Genomic DNA, 27043 nt, shown 5'->3' with positions numbered 1-27043 from the left:
AACCTTAATTCAATAATATAGTCTAATGTACAATCCATTAAAATATTCTCAAGTGTCCCCAAATTGCTATTTATAACTGTTTCCTTCAGTCCAAGAGCTAATCATTTATACACATACAAAAATGACATTTACTTTCTGAAGGATCCAGGCCGGTTGTTATGTAGAGTGCTCCATATTCTACATCGGTTTGACAGTTTCCTCAGGATGGAATCCATGTCAAACATCTTTGGCAATAACACGCCACAGGTGATATTGTGAACCTCTCATGTCACATCAAAAGGGCCCTGACGTCAACCGGTTCTAATATTGGTGAAGCTAAGTTTGATATTTTTATTAAGATAATGTGCACCATTCTCTCCATTTTAGAAGTATCATCTTCCTATTGTCATTAGTAAATAATCTGTGAAGTGATTTTTTAAAATGTATTTTATTCTCCAACAATTTTTCACTTTGTACTTTTTAAATGGTTCCATTGGTGATCTTTGCCCAAATCCACTTTTACAGTGGGGGTTACAAATCGTAGCTTTCTGCTCCTATCATTCCTTCAACTTTGTTTATCAAACAAGAATGTGGTCCTGGTGTCCACCGGGTTTATGGTACCGTTTTTACTGGTAGTACCATCTGTTTCTATTTATGTATTCTTAGTCTCTCTGTGTCTTCTGTCTGCATTGCTTGCTCTCACCCCATCTATCATATTTTTTTATAATTGTTTTTTCTGACCACTTTCGATTGTCCATGTCTCTCCATTACAATAAGTACTTTCCATTTTATCCTTCCCCCTTTTCATTTCAATTTAGTATCTTTTATTTACGTAAGGAGCATTGTCTTTATTTTTCATCCTAATCCTTTATGGAAATATTAACGTAACATTTAGGACCAATTGTATTTTTATGCATTGACACCTCCAACGTTTAATTCAACTACTTGGCATAATGCAATCCATCTTCACATAAAGGTTCCCGGATTCTAGATGGACTATTCCCACAGCCTCTGTAATGCTCAGGGCCCATCGTAGAAAATATGGAAATGAGTGTGCAAGACTTAATTTACACAACGCTTTACTGGTGTGTGGCTTTCTTTCCTACCCTTTAGTAAGCAAACGTATTCCTGTTATACGTTTGAGAGGGCTTAAAAACACCTTCATTATAGGGAATTTTATATAATAAAGTAGATAGAATAATACAATAAACCCCTTTACCCATCATCCAGGTCCAACGATTACGACCTTTCTATACTTCCATCCACACTCCCATATATCCAGGAAAAGCCTAGATATTAGGATTCTTATTAAGCCTCTAACTGTTAGTGTTTGACTTTGAAAATTAGAACAAAATAACAACTTAGAATGTGTTTCTAGTTCTCTCCAGTACACTTGACGTGCAGTGCAGGTCAGCTAAGCCAACGTCTCTGATGCTCCCAGAGCCGTGCTGAGTGTGTGGAGACAAAAGGAAATCAAAGAGCTGCCTTCCGGGGACCACATCCGCATTAGTGGTTATGTCACCGGGGTCAAACTAAGTGAAACATATGCTAACCTCTCTCTAATGGTCATTACAGCCTTTATTCAGTATAGCTTATGTGCCAGGCGCTATGCTTAGTACTTCGCATGGATTTCTTGTTGGCCTCATGACTTCCCTGTGAGACAGGAGAAAGAAAGGGTTAACAAGATAAAGAACTTTCCTGCAAGCAGCAAGTAATAAAAGTATCATTTCAACTCCTGGCACTCCTGCCTGAACCCCTCACTCTTAACCTCTTCACAGAACTGCCTTCCGTAAGAAGGACCCCATGGAGCCCCGTACCACCAGCTCTCGGCACTAAACTCACAGAGGACCACAGTGTGTTCTCCTACCCTTGAGGTGGAATTTAAATAGTCCAACATTTGTGCAGCTGCTGGGCTTTACTCCCTGGGACTCCAGGGGGCAGCAGCAGCCCACCGGATTACTAACCTGGTCTTGGGACCAGCCAGCCAGTGGCCTCCTGTTCCCTAAGGCTGCAGTAGCCCTCGGGGCCAGAGCTCCAGGCCTTGCACATTTCCTGGTGCCTTGGACAGTGCCAATTCTTAGTTAAAGTTGTTCCACAGTGTTCTCTGTATTTTCTGACATCTTATACCTGTAGCTTGTCACCAATATTATTGTCACCTTAGATGCAAAATTGACTCCCCAATAGCAGTGACCGGAGCCCGCACTTTGCACTTTGTGTCCAAGGGGAAATGGGTCCACCGTCCTCCTGGGCACCTTCCAGCATCTCCAGGGAGTCTCGAGAGCCTACATTTCTTCTTCTAGTCGCCTCCGACTCTCGTTTCCTGCTTCTGTTCAACCCTTGCCTCTCACCTGCTGTGGCTGCTGTTTCCTCATCTCTCCGTGGGGGTCGAAAATGGAACACCCCCCCCCCCAAGCCACCACAATATCAAGGGCATTGTGGGTCACAGACTGTTGGTGGAAGTTTGAGGGTAAATGAGGGCTTTTTTTTTCAATACTGCACAGTGCGAGCACTAAGCATTTGACAGGAGATGCTCTCGTCTTCAATTACCCCTTCACCGTGCGTCACGGAGAACCTCTGGCTCGCCTGCTTTGTACTCTCGTGCTCGGGACTTCGTTCTCTACATTCTTCCTCTCCAGACTCTCTTGACACCTCTTCTCTCTCCAGATTACTCTGGACCCCATCTTGAGCTACACACCCCAATACATCCCCCTCCACAGAGCTGGCATTTTATTATGCGGAGCACTACATCTCCCTCTGGAACTCTCTTTCCAAACCATTTGAGCCAGGAGGACCCTGGGCTTCATCTTTCCACATCAAGGTGGTCTCCTACCTATCCGGTTCTCCTGCTGGGACGAGAAATCAGCCAGGAAGGCGCTGGCCCTCAGCCCCACCCCCGGAAGGCAGATGGCGCAGCGGCAGCCCGCTGAGCACCTTTCCTTCCCGTAGCCACGAGTTTTCCTGATCGCTTACACCCCGGGAGTGATCTTCCCATCACCAGCATCCCTAGTTAGAAACACTTCGGTTAAAACCTCTGGGAGGTGTGAGACCAGATGTTCTCTGAAATCTAGAGCGTTCTTCTGTAGGAGATGCTGACAAGGTCTCTAACCCCAGCACTGCTGCAGAGACCCTGTTAGTGAGGTGTTCTCCCTGTGGCCTGTCCCTGCAAGGTTCTGGGACGTGCTCCTCCTCCAGACCCGCAGTTGTGCTCAGACACCAGCGCTAGTTCTTTCTGATCGTCATCTAACCACGTCTGTGAGACCTGGGCAGTCACAGCAAACGGGGAGGTGTGTCAAGGGCTGGCTGAGACCGTGTGTAAGCCACTTAATGGCGTTTTGTCTCCTGGTTAAGGATTCTGGACTGTTCCGCTCTGACGTTTATGACCTTCCTCCTGGGGTCTACAAAACTGTGAAAATGTACGCAAACGACGTGGGGACCTGGTTATTTCATTGCCACGTTAGTGGGCACATTGCTTCTGGAATGGAAAGCACCTACACTGTCGTGAAGTGAAAGGTAAGCTAAATTAGTAGAAGTAATCAAGTGTAAATAAACTTGATGTTTCCATAAGGATTTCTAATCCATTGACCCTTTATGTGATGTGACCCCTCTTTCATTCAAAGATTATTGTTCTGAGATAAAAAAACAACAACACTGGTTTATTATTATTATTTTCTATTTTTATTTTTTTATTATTATTATTTTTATTAATTAATTTTTGTTACAGATGTTTCTCCTTTTCCCCCCACTGATTCCCCCCTCCCCTCCCTCCCTGCCCTGTCCCCAGATTGTTGTCCATGTCCACTGTTCATGCATACATGCATATATATATATATATATATATATATATTTTTTTTTTTTTTAATGAAACTTATGTAACTATGCCTGATCTGATAAAAGCTACTCTGGAGTGGAATGTAATTTCTAGATTCATATAATAAATGCATACGGACTTGGACAGACAGTTCATAGAACATGAAATACAAATGACAATTGAAGCTATAAAGATGTTTTACTTGCTAATAATCAAATCACTTAAAAATCACATTTAAACAACAGCAAGATAACTTTTTTAGTGAGGAAGCCATAAATTTGGCAAAGATTTCATTTTTCAATTTTCCAGTCAATAACAGTATGTACTGGGCATACTTTGGGGGAAGTATAGAAAGTTCCCACAGCCCTCGAGAGATGCAAAATAATAATTCTAATGTCTTTCACACTCGGCTGACATTGTATTTCCTCTGGTTCCCATCTGCCTCCCCTCTAACACAGTTTACTGACAATTTCAGTGTGCAGACTGTATCTTTGTCCTGAGATTTTCACCAGTTTCTTAGTTACTTGGCTATCTATGAAGTCATTAGCCTTTGGTCTTTTGACACAATAATTCTAATATTTTGACCCAGTAATTTTACCAGGCAGTTGATCTCAGAAAATTATCAAAATGCTAAAAAATATTTATCACCATGTTATTTCATGCTAATGGAAAACTGAGAATAAGCAAATGGTCCACTCTAAGCTTTGCTTGTCGTCTAAAGTGTTACCTAACTTTAAAACTTATGCCTTAAAATTTTCATGGAAAAATGTTTATAATACAATATTGAGTGATTAGAATGTTTAAAAAATAGTATTTGTGCCCAGCTGGTGTTGAGCGTAGACCCTGCACCAGGAGGTCACCAGTTCGATTCCCGGTCAGGACACATGCCCGGGTTGTGGGCCTGATCCCCAGTGGGGGCATGCAGGAGGCAGCCAATCGATGTTCTCTCTCATCGATGTCCTATCTCTCTCCCTCTCCCTTCCTCTCTCTCTAAAATCAATAAAGAAAAAAATTTTCATAGTATTTGAAATATTATCGAAATTCTCATATATATATAACTTACTGAAATATTAATGGTGACTCTCTCTAGGTGGCAAAATTATGAGTGAGGTTTATTTTCTTCTTGTACTTTTCTGTTTCTTTTGAGGGTTACCGTAAGGTTTAAATTACTTTTGAAATCAGGAAAACTCTTAAGCGTATTTGTCTGCTGTTTTGAACGTGCTGAGCACCCGTGCGCGCTGCGGTGTTTTTCTGCGGGCACCTCGCGGGCCTGGAGCGCGCAGCCGCTGGAGCGGGAAGGAGGCGCAGTGTGGACGTCGCTCAGCATCCGCCCTGATAGGACTACATTGCTCAGGGAAACACACTTCCTAGCCTAAAACATAATTATGCCTATGGCATTATGTCAATGTTAATAATAATATTACTGCAAATACAGTTATAATAATCACTACTTATTCCTATAACTTTTCATATTCATTCCTATCTAGAAGAAGAGACTTGAACGTGGTGTCCAAGAATTAAGTCCCCGCTGTTTCTTGGGGAAACTAGATTTTGCATTTCAAACTCTGGAAAGCCAGAGCTGGTTCCTTCTACAGGACTTAAGTCCACCTGGCAGAGGGACAGCCAAGCTGCTGTCACTGAATGAGCTTGTTGCACAAGCTGTGCTAATTATGCTAATTATGTCAAGCATTTTCTTTCTTTCTTTTTTTCCTTTATTGATTTTAGAGAGAGAGGAACATCGATGAGAGAGAACACTGCCCGCCTCCTGCATGCCCCCACTGGGGATTAGGCCCTCAACCTAGGCATGTGCCCTGACCGGGAATCGAACCAGCGACCTTTGGGTGCATGGGTCAACGCTCAACCACTGTGCCACACCGGCCAGGCTCAAGCATTTTCTTAAGAGTTACATAAATGTTATGTTTTTTTCCTCAAAGGTATATAATTATTTTACTTTGCTATTCTGACTTAGATCTTCTTGGAACTGTCTTTTCTACACCATAAATATGGCCCTGAAGTCAAAGTCAAGCTGCTGAGGAAGATAAGACTCCAGGGATGAAGGAGCGTGGAGGGGCTGGCTAAAGACTCTGGCAATGCACCAGGAAAACCGGCTTAAAATAAAAGCTTCCTTTTTGCTAATGTTTGTGTGTGAGGAGCTGCTGCTTTCTGGAAACTGGGTCACTGGAGTAGAGTCTGTAGAGGTGTAACGAGGCTTTTAACAAATGGTAGTGGGGGTCCGTGAGAAGGATAAAGAGGAGAGCAGGTACACATCGAAGTCTGGCCAGAGAGAAACACACACACACACCGTCTAAGACTTTACCTTAAACTGCAACATTTGCAAACATTGAAAAAATTAAATTCTCATATTATAGGTAAGCATTTGAATCAGTGTATAAAATGCACATTCATGTAGTATGTTGTGTCTTAGGCTTGAAAGACTGCAGGTTATAGAATGCATAAGTGCCAGTTCTCCAGAACTAAAAATAAGAACTCATGTTCTGACTTTGTAACCAGCAACATTAACAGTTGGGGTGTGTTCCACTATAAGTAACAGAAAACAAAGCCAAGAAGAAATTATCAATGGCGTTTGTTTCCTTTTTATTTTTTATTTTTATTAGAAGGTAGATGGCTGCCAGAGTTGGTTCAGCAACTTGATGATGTGTTGGCCAGTGTTTTTAATTCCCTTGGCCTTTCCCTTATGACTACTTCCTCATGGTTGCAAAATGGTTGCTGCAGCTCCAGATATTACATCCAGGTTGAAGGCAGGGAAGACGGGAAAAGGGTAGCACTAAACCACATCTCTTCTATCAGGAAAATATAAAGTCTTCTGAGGAGCCCTAGCCAACTTCTGCCTATGTCTCATTGGTCAAACCCCTAACATCTGGCTACTCCTAACTGTAAGGAAGGCTGGAAAAGAGCATTTGTAGGCTCTATAGTGGAAATAACACAGAGAAGGAGTTGGAAATGTCGTGTGGGTGGGCTAACAAACAGCTTCTGCCTTAGACAATAAGTAAGACTATTTGAAATCAGGAGTTGGTTAAACAAAAAGATCAACCTGAAAATTGAAAATAGCCCTGGCCAGTGTGGCTCAGTTGTCTGAGTGTCGTCCTATACACTGAAAGGTTGCCGGTTTGCTTCTCATTCGGGGCACATGCCTGGGTTGCGGGCTTGATCTCTGGTAGGGGGCATACAGGAAGCAACCAATTGATGTTTTGCTCTCACATCAATGTTTCTCTTTCTCACTCTCTCTTTTATCCTCTCTCTCTAAAATATCAATAAACTATTTTTAATAATAATTAATTTTTTAGTAAAAATTGGAACCAAGTCAGACTTTTTATTCTTTTTACTTTTTTAACTTCTTAAGTTTGTAATACATGAATCTCAGGAGAATTATTAAGCAAACCCCTGACATTATATCATTTCACCCCAAAATACATCAATATGTATCTCCAGAAGATGACGTTCAAAAATTAATATATTAACAATTCTATTATAACATCAAACAAAATGAATATTGCTTCACTCTTTGATATTGAAACTACTAAGAACCTATAGAATATGGATGCAATTAGCACCCCCCCCCCAGCCCCAGAAAAACATCCTAGTCTGAGAGTTTTGAGGTTGTTACTACTAAAACTAGAATGTTCTTTAAGGAACTGAAAGCAATGTTACCCAAATCTCACCAAGAATAATATTTAATTCGTCCACTCATTCATTTATTTAAGAACATAGTCCTCGACTTTGGGACTCAGACAGACAGGAGTCACAGTATTAAAATAGACTCTGATTTAATGGGAACTCATCTCATGGTCAGATTATGAAAACTGAAGAGGTGTGTGTTATGACCTTAAACTACAAGTAAATATTATACTAGATGCAAAGCACAGAGAAGACAGCCAGCCCAACTTGGCTCATGATAGCTGACAGGTCACAAACGACCCAGTGTTTTTCTTAATGAAAGCGCGTAAGACCTCACTGCTTCACATTTACCTGCTTGTCACTTTTGAAACATGTGGCCTTTATTTCCATCTTAGGTGTGGCCACATTCCCAATGGTCCATCGTTCAGCAAGACAAATGCTGACACTAAGACTTCTTGGAATGAGCCTTCCTGGCACTATGAAATAAATCACATTATTCTACCAAATGGCTGGTCATCGGTGCATCCTTTAGATTGGTTTGTGACCAAAAGCGGAAGTGTTGACGAGAAAAGGGGCCACATACTAACCCTCATAGCTCAGGGAAGGCCTGCAAGGAAGGTTTATAAACTCAGAGACCTAAAGTAACCACACAGGACGATCTGAAATTAAAACTTTCTAACTAAAGCGAGTCAAGGCAGATAGTTGTGTCCTAGGTCGGTATCTTGCTTGACAAAGATCAATCTTTACCATATTTTCTTTTTGCATCTGCGATGTCTTTTTGCATAGCATGTCTTTGGAATGTTACAATAATCTTCTTTTTCCAGACCCCTCAGGACACAATCTCCCACCAAAAACCTTCATTGTTATTGTTACCGTGTTAATTTTTTAACTGTAAACTATCCTATACCCACCAATGTAAAAGATGTGTGTCTATTCATTTTACGTTTTATCCAATCCCAGAGATTTCCTCACTTTGCTCTCTCCCACTTCCCTGATCTATCACCAGTGGATTTCATGTAACTTCCTTGCACCTCCTCCTTTGATTGTAATGTATAAAATAAGGTGCAAGCCCTGGCCATGTGGCTCAATGGATAGGAGCATCATCCCATGCACCGAAGGGTCACCGGTTCCATTCCCGGTCAGGGCACACACCTAGCTTTCAAGTTCGATCCCTCATCAGGGCGTGCACAGGAGGCAACTGATCAATGTTTCTCTCTCACATCAATGTTTCTCTCTCTCTCTCTTTCTCCCTTCCTCTCTCTGTCGAATCAATGAAAGCATCTCCTCAGGTGAGGATGAACAAATAACAATAATGAGAATAATAATAACAATAATAATAATAATAATGGGAAAAACAGTCCCTGGAGCATTTTTCTCAGTTCCTTGAGATTTTGCTTCCTGGCAATTGTCATCAGTTTGACTCAAACTCATTAAAAAATTTAAAAGTAATATTAATTTTAAAAATAATAAAAATATTTAATTTTTTTTTTTTTTTTTTTTTTTGTGGTAAGTGCCCCTAGCGGGAACTGAACCTAGGACTCTCCGGTCTGCAGGCCGATGCTCAACTGCTGAGCCAAACTGGCCAGGGCTTTAATTTCTTAATTAAATGTATTGGGGTGGCATCAGTTAATAAAATTTTATAGGTTTCAGGGATAATTCTATAATACATCATCTGTATATTATATTGTGTATTCACCATCACAAGTCAAGTCTCCTGTCACTATTTATCCCTGCTTTGCATACATTCTTTTTTTAAATTAATTAACTAATTTTCTTTAATACAGACGTCCCTCCTTTTTTCCCTATTGACACCCACCTCCCCACTTCTCCCCCACCCCTGCCTTCGTCGCGCCGTCTGTGTCCATTGGTTATGCATAGAGACATACGAGTTCTTTGGTTTATCTGGTCTCCCCACCCCCTTTCCCTCTGAGGTTTGTCAGTCTCTTCCCGACTTCCATGTCTCTGGATCTATTTTGTTCATCAGCTTATTTTGTTTATTATATTCCACAGATAAATGAGATCATGTGATACTTGTCTTTCTCTGACTGGCTGATTTCGTTTAGCATAATACTCCCCAGGTCCCTCCATGTTTTCTCAAAGGGTAAAAGATCTTTCTTTCTTACAGCTGCATAGTATTCTATAGGATCGGTATTTCAGGTTTCTTAGGGTATATTCCTAAAAGTGTGATCACTAGGTCAAATGGAAGTTCCATTTTTAATTTTTTGAGGAAACACCATATTGTTTCCCACAGTGGCTGCCCCAGTCTGCATTCCCACCAGCAGTGCACTAGAGTCCCCTTTTCTCCACACCCTCGCCAACACTTGTTGTTTGATGATTTGTGGATGGCGGTCATTCTGACAGGAGTGAGGTGATACCTCATAGTTGTTCTAATTTGCATCTCTCTGATGATTAGTGATATCGAGCATTTCTTCATATGTCGCTTGGCCATCTGGATGTCGTTATGCAGGTTCTTTGCCCATTTTTAACTGGATTGTATGTCTTCCTTTTGTTGAGTTGTATGAGCACTCTATATATTTTGGAAATTAACCCCTTATCTGATATATCATTGGCAATTGTGCTCTCCCATACAGTGAGTTGCCTTTCCATTTGGATGCTGGGCTTTTTTTGTTTATTTGTGGGGTTTATTGTTGTTGGTATTGTTGTTGTTGTTGTTATTGCTGTGCAGAAACCTTTTAGTTTAATATAATCCCATTTATTAATTTTTTCCCTTTGTTTCTCTTGCCCTAGGTAATATATTGGTGAAAATTCTGCTATGTGTGATTTCTGAGATCTTGCTGCCTACATTTTTTTCTAGGATTTTTATGGTTTCATGACTTACATTTAAGTCTTTTATCCACTTTGAGTTTATTCTTCAGTATGCTGAAAGTTGGTGGTCTAGTTTCATTGTTTGCATCTACTTGTCCAATTTTTTCTACATAATTTATTTAAGAGGCTGTCTTTACTACATTGTATGCTTCTGCCTCCTTTGTAAAGTACTAATTGAGCGTGATATCTGGGGTCAGTTTCTGAGTTTTCTGTTCTGTTCCACTGGTCTATGATCTATATGCCTGTTTCTGTGCCAGTATCAGGCTGTTTTGATTACAATGGCTTTGTAGTACAACCTGACATCTGGAATTGTGCTCTCTCCAACTTTGTTCTTCTTTTTCAAGATTGCTGTGGCTGTTCAGGGTTGTTTTTGATTCCATATAAACTTTTGGAGTATTTGTTCTAGTTCTGTGAAATATGCCATTGGTATTTTAATACAGATTGCATTGAATCCATAAATTGCTTTGGGTAGTATGGACATTTTAATGATGTTGATTCTTCCAGTCCGTGAACATGGTATGTGCTTCCACTTATTTATATCTTCCTCTATTTCTTTTTTCAATGTGCTGTAGTTTTTTTGAGAACAGATCTTTTACCTCCTTGGTTAAGTTTATTCCTAGGTATCTTAATTGTTTTTGCTGCAGTGGTAAATGGGATTTTTTTTTTTTTTTTTTTAGTTTTTCTTTCTGTGTGTTCATTATTGGTGTATAAAAAATGTCAAACTTTCTAGATGTTAATATTGTATCCTGTTACTTTGCCAAATTCTTTTATTAAATCTAGTAAGTTTTTGCCTGGCCAGTGTGGCTCAGTTGTTGAGCATCAACCCATGTACCAAGAGATCACCGGTTTGATTTCTGGTCAGGGCACAAGCCCAGGTTGTGGGCTTGATCCCCAGTGGGGGACATGCAGGAGGCAACCAATCAATGTTCTCTCTCACTGATGTTTCTATCTCTCTCTCTCTCCCTCTCCCTTTCTCTCTCTCAAATCAATAAGGGAAAAAATATATTTTTTAAAAAGTTGTGGTAATTTCAGTAGGTTTTTGGTGGAATCTTTAGGGTTTTCTATGTATAATATCATGTCATCTGTGAATAATGATAGTTTCATTTCCTCCTTTGCAATTTGGATACATGTTATTTTTTCCTTATCTTATTGCTGTGGCTAAGACATCCAGTACTATGTTGAATAAGAGTGACTAAAACTGACATCCCTCTCTTGTTCTGTTCTTAAGGGAAATGCTTTTAGTTTTTGCCCATTGAGTATGATTTTGGCTGTAGGTTTGTCATACATGGCCTTTATTATATTGAAGTATGATCCTTCTATTCCCACTTTGTTGAGAGTTTTTATCAAAAAGCGGTGTTGGATTTTGTGACATGTTTTTTCTGTATCTATTGATATGATCATATGATTTTTATCTTTCATTTTGTTTCTGTGCTGTATCACATTTATTGATTTGAGAATATTGTACCAGTCTTGCATTCCACTTGGTTGTGGTGAATAATTTTTAAAAATATATTGCTGGATCTGATTTGCTAATATTTTGTTGAGGATTTGGCATCTATGTTCATCAGGAATATTGGTCTGTAATTGTCTTTCTTTGTGATGTCTTTATCTGGTTTTGGGATTAGGATTATGCTGGCCTCATAAAAAGAGCTTGGAAGTCTTTTTTTCCTCTTGAATTTTTTAGAATAGTTTGAGAGAACAGGTATTAGTTTTTCTTTGAATGTTTGGTAAAACTGCCCTATAAAGCCATTTGGACCAGGACTTTTGTTTCCTGGGAGTTTATTGATTGCTACTTCTATTTTGTTAGTTGGTATTGGTCTGTTCAGGTTTTCCGACTCTTCCTAGTTGAGTTTTGGAAAACTATGATTGTAGAAATTTGTCTACTTCCCCTAGTTTGTTGAATTTGTTGGCATATACTTGTTCATAATATTTTCTTACTATTCTTTGTTTGTCTGTGGTGTCAGTTTTTACTTCCTTTCCTTTCTGATTTTATTAGTTTGGGTCCTCTCTGTTTCTTGGTGAGTTTGGACAAAGGTTGATCAATCTTGTTTATCCTTTCAAAAAGCCAGCTCTTGGTTTCATTAATGTTTTGTAATGTTTCATTTGTTTCTTTAGTCTCTATGTCATTTATTTTCACTCTGATTTTTATTATTTCCTTCCTCTACTAACTCTGGGTTTTTTCTTTTTGTTCTCTTTCTAATTCTATAAGTTGTAGGGTTAGATGGTTTATTAGAAAATGTTCTTGTTTTGTGAGGTAGACTGGGAATGCTGGGAACGTCTCTCTGAGGACTGCTTTCACTGTATGCCATATATTTTGTATATTTAGCCTTCATATGTTTGCATGTTTTTGAGTGTCTTTATTATTGTTTCCCAGTTTCATGCCATTGTGATCTGAGAAGATGCTTGATATGATTTCAATCTTCATATGTATATATATATATGAATGAATATTTTAATTATTATCCTTAGATACTATAAAGACTACACATGATTCGGAAATGAGACTGTACCAAACACTGGCCGAAGAAGAATGGTCCACTCTATGCCTTCTCTTTTGTCTGGTCACTCAGAAATATAATGTTATCAGCTATGATTGTTGTTGCTTGTGGCCTCACATTATTTTTATCCATGTATTCACTGTAGTCTACTTTCCCTTCCACAAACATTCGAGACCCCTTTTTCACATACTGATATGCCACATCTCTGAGGCCTGGTCAGAATACTGAAATTCTGTGCCATGTTGTCTTTTGACTGAGGTCACCAAGGTCGGTATGCTTCATTGTCTCCTGATTTCCACATCTCATTGGTTGCTAGAGAAAATATTGTGACTGGGATTTTCCCTTCCACCTGTCTCATGACAGGGTCCTGACCCACTCGCCCAAGCAACTGCACATGATTCAGAAATCTTTCAAGAACCAAGCTGCTTACTATTTCAGACTCATGTCTTACAAATTTATGAAGCACCTGTAATACAGGTCTTCGAAACATTGCTTCTATTTTTTTTGTTCCTACAATCTAATCTTCACTCTTTACTGATGCTCTAGCCAAACCAGGTTAGCTGATTTCAATCTTCATGAACTCGTAAAGACTTAGTTTTTGTCCTAACATGTGGTCTATCTTTGAGAATGTGCTGTGTGCAGTTGAGGATGTATATTCTGCAGTTTTGGGGTCTTTTGGGATTCATCTTCATTGGGATTCTCTGTATTTCCTGAACTGTGTGATTTTTTCCTTCACCAGGTTAGAGAAGTTTTCTGTCATTATTTCTTCAAACAGGTTCTCTCTTCCTTTCTCTGATTTTTCTCCTTCTGGTTCTCCTATGATGTGAATGTTGTTGCATTTCATATTGTCCCAGAGTGCCCTTAAACTCTCCTCCTGTTTTAATTTATTTTCCATTTGCTGCTCTTATTGGGTGTTTTTGTTTTTTTTTTTTTTTCTATCTTGTCTTCTAACTCACTGATTTGGTCTTCAGCTTCTTCTAATATACTATTAAATCCTTCCAGAGTATTTTTTTTATTTCAGCTATGTTATTCTTCATTTCCACTTGATTTTTATTCATAGCTTCTACCTATTTTTGTCCTGTAGTAGTTCCTACTGAGCTATTTATAATTCTCATTAAGTTGCTTTTAATTCTCACTAAGTTATTTGAACACCCTTAAAACCATTGCTTTGAATTCTTTATCTGAAAACTGCTTGCCTCCATTTCAAGTAGCTCCTTTTCTGGTTGTTCTCCTTTTTTCATTTGGGGATTGTTTTTTTGTCTCACCATTTTAACACTCTAGTAGTTCTAGTAGTGAAGCACTGGTACATGTCAGCAGGTCAGTGTGTAGCAGATAAAACTGCTATGCCTCCAGTCTTGGTGTGGTGGCCTTCTTGTGGGACCCAGTGGAGTAGTCTCCTTGACCTTCTGAATTGGGTACTCTAGGAATGACCCTTGTATGGGATATGTGGGCTCTCCCGTTGAATTTGGATCTTGACTGACGTTGTCCATTTATAGATGGCCTCAGTCCTCAGTGTTGTCTGTGAGCCTCAACCCCAAATTTGTTATGCCAACTGTTATATAGGTGTTGAAAGAAGCAAACAAAGCAAAATCAGACCAAACCAAAAAGAACCGCCCCCCCCCCCAAAAAAAAAATTGGCATCAACAATAATAAAAGCAATAGCCTCAACCAAAGATTAAAAGACAAACAAATGAGCCCTGGCCGGTTTGGGTCAGTGGTTAGAGCGTCGGCTTGCAGACCAGACATTCCCAGGATCAGTTCTCGCTAAGGGCACGTACCTTGGTTGCAGTTTGTCCCCGGCCCTGGTTGGGGTCATGTGGGGGGCAACCACTCGATGTGTCTCTCTCACATCGATGTTTCTCTCTCACACTGATGTTTCTTTTTCTCTCTTCCCCACTTCTCTCCAGCTGTATCTGGAGATAAATGCAAAAATGTCCTTGGGTGAGGATGAAAAAACAAAAAAGACAAACAAATGAAAATCACACACACACACACACACACACACACACACACACACAAGAATTCTAGGAGGCATGAAACCAAAATAATTAGAAGGGGGAGAAAAAAATATGAAAGTAAAGGCAAGGCAAACCCAGACCAAACCAAAAAGAACCTGAAAAAATACCAACATCAACAGTGATAAAAGCACCAGCCTCAACAAAAGATTAAAAGACAAAAAACAAACAGTAAATACACACACATGAAGAATATTAGCAGGTGTGAGACCAAAAGAGTTAGGAGAGGGAGAAAAATAAAAAAGAGTATCAACCCTGGCTGGTTTTGCTCAGTGGTTAGAGCATTGGCCCACGGACCAGAGAGTCCCGGGTTTGCTTCCCACTAAGGACTTATACCTCGGTTGCAGTTTGTCCCTGGCCTTGGTTGGGGTCGTGTGGGTGGCAGCCAGTCGATGTGTCTCTCTTACATCGATGTTTCTCTCTCTCTCTTCCTCCCTCTCTCCCTCCCACTCTGTCTGAAGATGAATGCAAAAATGTTCTTGGGTGAGGATTAAAAAAAAAAAAAATATATATATATATATATATATATATATATATATATATCTCAAAGTAAATAAGGCAGAGACCAAAAATAGGGTAAGTATGGAAAATAATGACTGAAATAATAATAATAGTTTTAGAAAGTAATAATGCGAGATTAAATAAAATATAGAATAGAAAAGTAAAAAAAAATTAGAAAAGAAAAGAAGAAAAAAATTTAATTTGAAATAAAAAAATTTTAAAACCCACTTACACAACAACAAAAAACAAAAACCTTGGATCTGCTGTTTGTGGAGCTCCTGGATTTTGCTCTGATTTTGTCACATCTGTCCCCTTGGCGTGTGGGTCCCCGATTTCTTGAGCAGTTCTCTGGTTCAGGCCAATGTGAATCACTGGTCCTATCTGGCCCGGCCTCCTGCTGAAGCCCTGAAGGGCTGGATCCCAGGAGGTGCAGCGGGTGGCCTTCCCTGGCCCAGGGGCTGAGTCTGCTTTGGGGCTCAAAGCTTGAATGAATTTGTTCTGGGCTACTTTCCCTTCCCCTTAGCACTGGGTTCTGGGGGTAATCCGGTCCAGTTAGGATGGTTTAAAAAGATTTGTGTTGGGTTTGGTGCCTGTAGCTTACAGGAGGGGCAGGCAGTCTCTTTCTCTCCTTCCGATGCCTCAGCTCTGCCGGGGTCGCTGACACCCCCTGGTCACCACCCCAAGCATTGGAGGATAGAGAGAAGAAAAGGAGAAAGAAAAAATGAGACCACCTGCTTGGCTGGCTCTCACTGGGAGGGGTGGGGGAGGGGTCGGCCCAGGCTCCCACTGAGCCAGACATGCCCAGCACGGCCAGGCCCAGACACCGGGGCCAATTTCCAGCCCAGAGCCGCTCCCCCGATGGGGGAGGGGATGCTCCTCTTCGCTCGAGGTGGGGAGGAGCGAGTCTTTCCCGGGGCACCTCAACTAGCCCCTGCCAAAGGTCTTTCAGCGAATAATCGCCCCTCAGATTCATTGCTGGGCGATCCGCCCCGGCCCCTCCTGGGTACACAGCACACAGTTCTGCTCTGTGACCCCTCCCGGCGCCCACAGTGAGGCCGAGCTTCCCGGGCTGGTGTTGTAACCACGCACTTGCTTCCAGTCTGGGATAGTGGGGAGTCCCCAGGGGGCTGAATCCCCCCTGATTCCCACGGCCCGAGGCTGCGTGGGCTCCCCGTCCCTTCTCTGCTGTTCTCAGGGGATCCCTGTGTGGGCCGAGTCCCCGCTCCCGGGCCAGGAGCTGCCGCACCTGCGGGAGTCCGGTGGCCCACTCCAGGTCCTCGCCTGTCCCCTCCCGCTCCCCGCTGGCAGTGTTTCCAATCAGCTATCTTCCGGTGGGTTTTCAAGCCGAATGTCCTGTAGTTTCGCTTCCAGGCTGGTCCTGTGCTGGGAGCAAGCGGAGGGGACTTGCTTAGGCTTCAGCTGCCTTGCCGCCCTGTTGTAACCCAGGAGAGTCATCCTCACTCAGACATCAAGTAATTTTGAATATTAGGAGCTTTATTAGCTGCGCAGGGACTGCAGCCAACCTCCACAGAGGAGAACTGCAGCCCCGAGCTCAGGGGGAGGGTTGCTTATATAGGACAGGGGTCACTCAAGAGTTTAGCAGAGCAAGCAAGCTGCGTGTACAGAAGCAGATATCAGCAGTTAGTAGCTGCACAAGTTGTTTGTTTTATATTTCTTAACATTTACTAAACCCTAGCCTTGAATGCCTCATCGCCCCGTCTGGCATCTCCTGATTAGTTAAGCTCATGGTCATGGCTGATGCATCTTTTCAAGAATTTTTGCAAAAACAACTCAGGCTCAAGGAACCCAGGAGAGGTTCCTTCTTCTAGCAGATGGAGAATTACTGGGTTATAATAGCCCCCCTGCATGCGGGCTTAGCAGGTAAGTCAAGGACCAGAACTGTGCCCGTGGGAGGTGTCTCTGCATAACTATTGGAAGGTCCGTGTGTCTAAGGACTAGTACTCATTATTCAGACAGAAAGATTGATAGTGCAAAAAAAAAAATCAGCCCGGCAGGTGTGGCTCCGTGGTTGAGCGTTGACCCTGCACCAAGCGGTCATCGGTTGGATTCCCGGTCAGGGCACATGCCCAGGTTGTGGGCTTGATCCCCAGTAGGGGGCGTGCAGGAGGCGGCCAATTGATGTTCTCTCTCATCGATGTTTCTCTCTCCCTCTCCTTCCTCTCTGTTCAAAACTCAATAAAGAATAAAACATTTTTTTTATCAAAGAAAATACATAAAGGAATATACTTTAAGAATATACATTCCTTTTGCTCAAATTCTATTCTTAGCAAGAAACTTTGTTCCATGTATGATTTTCTGAGTAAATCTATAAATAAAATTGTTAGAAGACCAATAATAGATGCCCATCTTTCTTGACTTTTAAATGAATAAATTACCATATTGTTTTTTCCTCCAAGTTTGTTTACAATCAATCAGCCCCCAGAACTTTATGTAAACTAACGAAATGAAGGTTCTGAATCTGCCGAATTACAAGGAAATTGGACAGAATCCTTGCAAAGTGTAGAGACTGGGAGTCCCGCCTACCAGGTTCTGCAGCCAGGCACTAATGCCCCAGGACCACAACGCACCTCTGGCCAGACAGCTTCGGGGTCTTGGACAAGGTATAAAATCTTTCTTATCCATTGTTTCCTCATCTGTAAAATGAAGACAATAATAATAACAACAATAATACCCTTTGTGATATTCTATAGGCAGATGAATGTCCCTCCAAAGATGTTCACATCCTAATTATGTTGCAGGTGAAATTAAGGTTGCTAACTAACTAACCATGAAATAGACTATCCAGGACTACCACCGTGGGTCCCTAATAGTAGAAGAGGGAGACAGAAGAGGTCAGAGTGATACAAAGGATGAAGGACTCAACCTACCATGTTGGCTTTGAAGGTGAGAGCGAGCCATGAGCCCAGGACTGTGAGCGCCCCCTAGAAACTGGACTAGACCAGGAAGTGGGTTCCCCCCTAGAGCCTCCAGAAAGGTGCGACCCCACTGATACCTTGACTTTGTGCCCAGTGACACACAGAACTGCATGATAATAAATTTATGCTGTTTTAAGCCACTAAGTGTATGGCAAGAAACTTATTTAATAACCTCATAACACCAATTTAAAAAACTACTAATTGGTTGTTGTGAGAATTAAAGGAAATAAAAATTTTAGACCTTGGCACGGTGCTGGCACACAGAAATCATTTTTTTTTTAGATGTTTAGGAAATTTTTCTTTTTTTTTTTAACTCATCTTTATTGTTGAATGTATTATAGAACTTTCTCCCCTTTTTACCCATTGACCCCCCTCCTCCCCAGTTCTGCCCCCCTCCTGCCTTCCCACATTGTTGTCAGTGTCCATTGGTTATGCATATATGCATAGAAGTTCTTTGATTTATCTCATCCCGCCCTCCCTCCCCCCTTCCCTTTGAGGTTCATCAGTCCAACAACTAATCAGTACTTAATTCCTTCATCTTTTTCACCCATTCCCTCAGCCCCTACCCATCTGGTAAGCAACAAAAATTTCTCTGTATCTATGAGTCTGTTTCTGTTCTGCTTACTCATTTTGTTTGTAGATTCAATTGTTGATAGATATGTATTCATTGCCATTTTATTGTTCATATTTCTGTTCTTTGCCTTCAAGAAGACCCTTCAACATTTCATATAATACTGGTTTGGTGGTGATGAATTCCTTTAGCTTTTTCTTGTCTGGGAAACTCTTGATATGTCCATTGATTCTAAATGATAACTTTGCAGGACAGAGTAATCTTGGTTGTAGATCATTGCTTTTCATCACCTTGAATATCTCTTGGCATTTCTTTCTGGCCTGCAAAGTTTCTTTTGAGAAATTAACTGACAGTCTTATGAGAGCTCCTTTGTAGGTAACAAACTGCTTTTCTCTCTCTGCTTTTAAGATTCTCTCTTTGTATTTAACCTTTGGCATTTTGATGATGGGTCTTGGTGTGGACCTCTTTGGGTTCAATTTATTTGGGACTCTCTGTGCTTCCTGGGCTGGTATGCCTGTTTTTCTTCACCAAGTTAGGGACATTTTCTGTCATTATTGTTTCAAATAGGCTTTTAATTTCTTGCTCTATCTCTTCTCCTTCAGGCACCCCTATGATGTGAATGTTGGCACACTTGCAGTTGTCCCAGTGGCTCCTTACACTATCCTCATTTTTTGGATTCTTTTTTTTTTTTTTTTTTCCTGTTCTGGTTGGGTGTTTTCTGCTTCCTTATATTCCAAATTGATGGTTTGCTTCTTGGCTTTACCTACTCTACTATTGTTTCCCTGTAAATTATTCTTTATTTCAGTTAGTGCATCCTTAATTTCTGACTAGTCCTTTTTTATGTTGTTGATGTTCTCACTAAGTTTCTTGAAGGTCTCCTTAAGTTCCTTGCAGGTCTCACAAAGTTCCTTGAATGTCTCACCAAGTCCTTTGAGCAACATTATAACCTGTGTTTTGAACTTCGTATCTGATTGATTGCTTATCTCCATTTTGTTTAGTTCTTTCCTTGGAGTTTTGTTTTTTTCTTTCATTTGGGACATGTTTCTTTGTCTCCTCATTTTGGCTGCTTCCATGTGATTGTTTCCATGTATTAGGCAGGGTTGCTATGTTTCCTAGGTTTTGTAGGATGGCCTATTATTGTAGGTGTCCTGTAGGATCCAGTGGCACATTCTCCCTGATCACCCCAGCTGGGCCATCAAGGTGCACCCCTAGTGTGGACTGTACACCCTTCTGTTGTAATTGAGTCTTGTTTGCTGTTGGCACACCAGTGGGAGGGGTTTACTCAGGCTGATCAGCTGCAAGGACTGGCTGTGCCCACTGACCACTGGCCTCTGAGTCCCTTGGAGGATCAGCTGTGCAGGGCCCACCACACAGAGCAAGACTGACTTCAGCAGGGCTCTAGTATTCACTGAGTTCGCTCATTGAGGGTGTCACTTGTGGAGGTGGTTAGGTGGTGGTTCTTCGACATGGTCTGAAGCTGTCCACTGGGTGTGCTGGCTCTGGGGCAAGGTCAGCCACTGCCTGTGTTCTATCCAGGGCCACCAGGCATAAGCTACAGAGTGATCTGCAGATGGCTGCTTCTCGCGCTGGGCTTGGAGGTGTCCAGGAAAAGCCAAGTTGTGAACCAAGGCTGGCTGCTTCTAGTGCCAGGCCTGGGGCCACTTAACAAGAGGTATGGGGCTTGCTGAGGTCAGATGTTGCTTGTTTGAGAGATTTTAGGAAACTCTGAAGCAGGATCAAAGACAGGCCAATCCTGTGGTAAAGCCTTTGGAAACAGCTTGGTTGGGCCTGAAAGTTGGGTGGGGCAGGGCCTTAGGGAATCACCAGGGTTGGGTAAACAGTGTGAGCCAGGTTGCTGGAATCCCAGATATGGTGGCCTTCTGCCTGTCCTGTGGGGGAAGGGCTCACCAAAGGAATAAGGCCTATGCCAGTACATCTGTCCAAGAGAAAGCTGCCTCTCCAGCCCTCATCTTGAGACCAAACAGCTCAGTTCTTCCCTGTATGTCTCTGGTGCCTTTCAAGCTGCCTCCCCTCTGATCTCAGAGGGAGCAGGTCTGAATAAGTTCAGGCGTGGGCCCTTTAAGAGGAGCTGCCTGGGGCTCCAGCCGCCTCAGCCTCCCTGAGCCTCAGTTCCCGCTGGTTTTCCAGCCAGAAGTGATGGGGATTCTCTTCCTGGCACTGGGACCCTGAGCGGGGTGTCTTTTGTGGGACGGCGACCCCTCAGTCCTCAGGGGGGACCCTCCCAGCCGAGGTGTCCCCTGATTTTTATCCGCCACACGTGGGTGTGGGACCAGCTTCCTACCAGTCTCCATGTGGTTATTCTTTTACTTTTTTTTTTTTTTTTTTTATCCTCACCCGAGGATATTTTTCCATTTTTTTGTAGAGATAGAATGGGAGGGAGAAAGAGGAATGGAGAGAGAGTGAGAAGCATCGACGTGAAGGGACACATAGAGTGGCTGCCACCCGCACGACCAACCAGGGCCGGGGACAAACTGCAACCGAGGTACGTGCCCTTAGCGGGAACCGAACCCGGGTCTCTCCGGACCGCAGGCCGACGCTCTAACCGCCGAGCCAAACCGGCCAGGGCCATGTGGTTCTTCTTTAATCTCGTAGTTGTAGGACTTCCCTTCAGCTTGATGTCAGGCGGTTCTGAGCGATGGTTGTGTTGTAGTTTTGTTGTAATTTTAATGTGGTTGGGGGAGGAGGTGAGACCACATTTACCTACCCGCCATCCTGACCGGAAGTGATCTAGTAATCATTTAACAAACATTAGTGACTGTGATTATAGCTTACATTTATTTACTCCATCAGTGTGTATGAAGCCATGTGACAAGCACTGTGCTAAGTGCCTAGGATTCAACACAAAACAAGGCATAAGCATTGGTCCCAAGGAGGCCCAGTCTAACTGAGGAGACAGTCACATAAACAGATAATTCTGATATAAAATGTGTATCAACCATGTTTTTAATTTTTAATATTTTGATGCTTTGACATCCTGGGGAAGCCTTGCTATCGGGGGCAAGATTGCCCCTCCCCAAGGTGGTCGATTCCTAGAGACAGTGAACAACCTGTCAGTAAGCCAGGCTTTCAGACCCTGCCCTGCTGGGTGGCTCAGTCGGCTGCAGCATCGTCTGCTTCACCAAGAGGTTGTGGGTTCAGTCCCTGGCTGGGGTGGGTATGGAAGGCAGCTGATCAATGTTTCTCTCTCTCTCCCTCCATCTCTTTCTAAAATCAATGAGAACATATCCTTGGGTGAGGATTTTTAAACAGAAGTCCATACCCCCCACCACCTCCTTTATCTAACTCTCACACACAAAGACACACGAAGACACCGTGTCCCCTGCCCTCAGCCACCCAAAGTGCGTACCAGACCCCTACAGACAGTCTCTGTGCCCACACCTGCTGGAATTGTTGAAGCCCAGCAATCCTAATCTGTTTACTCCTCCCCGCCTTGCTTTCCCAGTGAGAGCTGTGATGTGTGTACCCCCCCGCCACCAGCTTCTACTTCTGCCTCCTCACACAGTTGGGTGCCTTGCCGAAGCCCAGCTGCAGCAGGGTCCAGGGGGCCCGAAGGTGGGAGGCGTCGGCGCTGGGAGACAGACGACCACACGACTCAGAGGCTGTGTGACACGGTTCCGATTTATTGCAAGTTTCTATGTGCTTATATATTTTCTTTTTTGGGATACATTTAACATTTGAGGTTAAAGAAGCAGGGAGTTACATTCCCTAGTACCAGGATGTTAGTTTCATTTTGTCAGAATGAATTGATAACTTTTTGTGTTTATAGATACAAAGAAGGGAGCAGAGTAACCTGTAAGGTGAGACAGAGTTTTCTACAGGCCCTTTGTCTGAGATTAATAGTTGACCTTTGTTTAAAATCCAGTTCTGGGCTTTTAGATCAGCTAGTTTTTGATTTACCTCCCTAATTAACTCAGGACGACATTTCTTATAAAACCTATTCAATTGCAATGATTGAGATTTCTTCTGTTCCCTTGTGCGTAAACACCAAGGGGGACCTTGGCGTGCGGATCGTTCCATGAAGGCAAGCTCGCGTAAGGAACGTGGAGTCCGTCTTTGTTAACTCTTCTCATTCCATCTTCACTATATGCTCCTGTAAAGGGCAAGAAGGGTCAGGAATCCTTTGTATACTTCTAGCCCCTCTAGGTGGGACCATAGTTTTCCTTGTATCCAATAAGCTATATAAGGAAACCTTGAGCAGTGGGTAGGTGGGTACAATTTTCTTTTATTCCCTTGAAATACTCTTTCTATCTGGGGAGGAGGCACAGGAGGATAAGGTGCCTCCATTAGTTCTACTTGTCACAATTCATCCATGAGTTGTTTATTAGGGACTTTCGGGGGAAATTTTTACCTAATCGAATTAGTGAATTGTTAAGACAGTCTGGACATGCAGTGGTGACTGTTTTAGGGGAAGCTGGGGTTTCTTCCAAATTTAATCGAAGAGGCATGATTTCAGATACCTTGTTTGTGACTCCCAGGTTAGTCATATAGTAGAATAATAATTCTACGTAGTACCGATTAATCCCACCCCATGCCACGTCCTCCTCCTAGCAGATGCACCCTCGAAGCTTCTCCACATCCGGACTTTGTCAGACAACGTGGTTGCAAGAGGACCGGGGCACAAGTCAAAGTGCTCGGCGCCATGCAGAGTGTAGCACCCCAGAAGGGGTGCAGAGGCTAGAGGGGGGCAGTTGGGAATGACGAGGGAGAAAGGTGCTTCCGAGAAGGCACACGTTGAAGCTCTGTGTAGTCAAACCTCATGAATAAGTTATGCTTTCATCTTTTCTAAAAATAAGTCTAGTGTTGTGATTCGGTTTCACTGTTAGTAAAGCATAAGCTTCGATGTCCACTTCATTCAATGTTGTGTGAGACAAGCTTGAAGGAGAAATTGGAATCCGTATGCCATTAAAAAAAAAATCCCTTTTCCCAGCACCGTCAAGGCTGACTTTTGCCGGATTAGAGTCTGGCCTTCCTCCCTTCCTCCGCCTGTGACCTTCAGCATGCCGGGAAATGATGATAAGACCTTGACCCACGTATGGGCAGCCCCAGGGATGGGGCCATCTGAGTCATCATTACCCTAAATCATCATGACCTGACCGGTGCGAGGTCAAGTCAGTGGACTCATTATCAAAGTTCTCTACATGACCACACTGACCCCTGAATTTCCAGAGTGAAACAACTTTCTGTGAAAAAGGTAACACTGTCGTGGTGTGACTGGTCGTGGACAGAATGACCTGCTATTTTATACTTAGTGTCTCCCTCGGTCGCAAAGTGAAAGACTGTCCCTGGTGGTTTATTTCCCAGTAATTCTGCTGTCCTGGAGCAGAGGCTGAAGGTCCGTTCTCACGGATGGACAAGAAACTGGCAGGTGCAGGCGGGAACGGTGGAGGTAGTTTGCCTCTTGCCAGACAGAAAGCTGAACTGATGCTCTGTAAGGATGATGGCTGCTTTGACTCTAACCATTAGCAGCCCCAGAATCTTTTGTTGTTGTTGCTAATCCTCACTCAAGGACATTTTTTCCATTGATTTTTTTTTTTAAAGATTTTTTTTTTCTTTATTGATTTGAGAGTGGGAGGAAGGGAGAGGTAGGGAAAGATAGAAACATCGATGAGAGAGAACATCGAGTGGCCACCTCCTGCATGCCCCCCACTGGGGATTTGGCCCACAACTGGGCATGTGTCCTGACTGGGAATCGGGCCAGTGACCTCTTGGTGCAGGGTCGACACTCAACCACTGAGCCACACCAGCTGGGCTTGTTGACTATCTTTTTTTAGAGAAAGTGGAAGGGAGAGAGAGAGAGAAACATTGATATGAGAGAGGCACCTGCTGCACACGCCCCATCTGGGGCTGGGATCCAACCTGCAACCCAGGTATGTGCCCCTGACCGGAAGTCAAACCTGAGTCCCTCCCGGGAACAGGCCGACGCTCTAACCACTGATCACACCAGCCCGGGCCAGCCCCAGCATCTTGCTTGCTAAATGCCGATAAGACGCGCCCCGATCAGGACTCTTTAAGACGACGAGGAAAGAAATTGTGGGACAGGATGAAAACGTGTGCTATGTAACCCAGGTGGCGAGACAGTTAACGGAGGCACACAGCAGTCATGTGTAACAAACCACCATGTGCCGGGGATCCGAGGTGAAGACCCGACGGACCCGCTAACGCAGACTGCTGGTGCCCCGAGCTCCCTCTCCTGCACGACAGTGGTCCCAGTGGGCTGAGCCGCTCCTGGCGGCCGCCTGCCCCTGTGCCGGTCGCGACGCCCTGTTTCGAATGCAGAAATTCTCAACAGCAACGTTATTCGAAGTTCACTCTTCCTACCAACTCTGGTTTGTGGTGTTAACAGACTCCTCCCAGGGCTGGCTGCTTACCAGTCCCCAGGGGTCTTGCTTACTCAGCCTGGCCTGAGGCTCAGAACATTCTCTCCACTTTCTGGGATGCTTTTTAATAGGACAGGTGACTGTCACAGGACAGGGCGGAAATCGGACTTTATGGCCCTTCCTGCATCTCGCCGTCAAGTGCTCCCTGCGCTGGGCGGGGGCCCTGCTGAGCCTCCCGAGCCCCAGGGGCGTGGAGCTGCGGGCGTGCGTGCTGGGCCCGCGGAGCACTCGGAGCAGTTTCCGGGGAGGATGTGTGGGAGCAGTGACTTCAGGGTGTCGCTGGTGCTCCGCTCTGTCGCCATCCTCTCGCCCCAGGGCTGGACCGAGCGTGGAGCAGAGAAGGGGAAGGTGGTGCCCGGACGGTCACCCGCTCACACAGGGCTCCGTGCCCCTGAGGAGCCAGTGCCCCTCACTCTGGGAGAACGAACTGCTGAAAGATGCCCGGTCTGTGTGGACCGATTTTTATCTATTTAATTTTTAAATTTTTAGTGAATGTATTGGGGTGACATTGGTTAATACGACCACATAGGCGTCAAGTGTACAAGTCTATACCTATTTTTTATTTTATTTTTAAATATATTTTTCACTGATTTTGAGAGAGAGAGGAAGGGAGAGGGAAGAGAGAGAGAGACATCGATGGGCCGCCTCCTGCATGCCCCCCACTAGGGATTGAGCCCACAACCTGGGCATGTGCCCTGACCGGGAATCGAACCAGCAACCTCTTGGTGCAGGGTCGACGCTCAACAACTGGGCCACACTGGCTGGGCTTACAATTCTATATTTAAAAACAAAACAAAACAGCATCTTGCAAGGCACAGAGTTTGACCAGTGAAGTCTGGGCAAGATTTTGGTCCCACTCAAGTCCTTTCAGTGGGCAGGAGGGCACAGTCTTTTTTTTTTTTTATCCTCACCCCAGGACATTTCTTTATTTTTGTTCAGATAGAGCGGGAGGGAGGGAGAGGAAGAGAGAGAGAGAGACATCAATGTTCCTGTGTGAAAGGAACACATCAAGTGGCTGCCTCCTGCAGGACCCCAGCCAGGGCCGGGGACAAATCACAACCGAGGTACATGCTCTTGACCGAAACCAAACCTGCAACTCATTTGTCCTCGGGCCAACACTCTAATTGCTGAGCCAAACCGGCCAGGGCAGGAGGGCACAGTCATTTAAGGTGGCCCTAGAACATGTTCTTGGGACATCCTGGGTGGCACTGTGTCTCAGTTTCCCGTACCAGACAGCTAGTTAAAATCATTACCAGCTGGAGAAAGGAAATCTCCATTACGTGCCTTGGCGGGGATCATTCCAAGCGTGTACAACAGGCCTCGGAGAAGGAGGTTTTACAGGTGAGGAAACTGACCATCTGGTTCAGCATCTCGCCTGAGGTCCGGTGGTGCCAGCAGAGTCTGATCTTCACCCTGTTGTTTTCATTATTCCCCAATTTATTTTTCTCCGTAGCCCTCGCTGCTGATACCAGGTCTTTCACTCTACCTGAACATTGTCCTTCTCTCTGAAGTGCGGTGGGAGTTGAGGAGGGTAGACATTCACTGTTTTGTCCCCAGTGTCCAGCAGCTGGCCCTGGCTCAGTCGGACCCCTCAGTAACTCTATTAAATGAATGAACTGTTCAAACATCAGGCACTTCCTGCTTTCCCGATCTATTTCTTTACACAACTTTTCGCAAATACGAACCCATTGCGGAATTCTAGAGGCAAAGGTTATATTAGCACAAAACGTGCACTGCTGCTACCATCAGGATTCTCTTCAGCTAAGAAAAAAAAAACTGCCTTATATTTTTGGACAAATATGTCATGACCAAAGACAGGATATTTTTCTTAAAAAAGTCTTTTACCCTGAAGTTGATGTTTCCGTGTCAAAGGCA

At 43.5% G+C, this 27043-nt stretch overlaps 1 protein-coding gene and 1 pseudogene across 1 annotated transcript in view; one reads left to right on the top strand and one right to left on the bottom strand.

Moving 5' to 3' along the window:
• LOC118617726 (ceruloplasmin-like) overlaps nucleotides 1-3486 on the top strand; it is a 41706-nt gene extending 38220 nt beyond the window's left edge. Inside the window, exon 18 of the mRNA XM_036243703.1 lies at nucleotides 3328-3486. Coding sequence (XP_036099596.1) covers nucleotides 3328-3486 — 159 coding nt within the window. The remainder of the gene's footprint in view (nucleotides 1-3327) is intronic.
• Nucleotides 3487-12789: 9303 nt separating this feature from the next.
• Nucleotides 12790-13276, bottom strand: LOC118617734 (annotated as a pseudogene).
• Between the last annotated feature and the right edge of the window lie 13767 nt (nucleotides 13277-27043).

The sequence above is a fragment of the Molossus molossus genome, unplaced genomic scaffold (genome assembly GCF_014108415.1).
Source record: "Molossus molossus isolate mMolMol1 unplaced genomic scaffold, mMolMol1.p scaffold_m16_p_5, whole genome shotgun sequence".
Classification (NCBI taxonomy): domain Eukaryota; kingdom Metazoa; phylum Chordata; class Mammalia; order Chiroptera; family Molossidae; genus Molossus; species Molossus molossus.
This window is presented reverse-complemented; position numbering and strand designations above follow the sequence as displayed.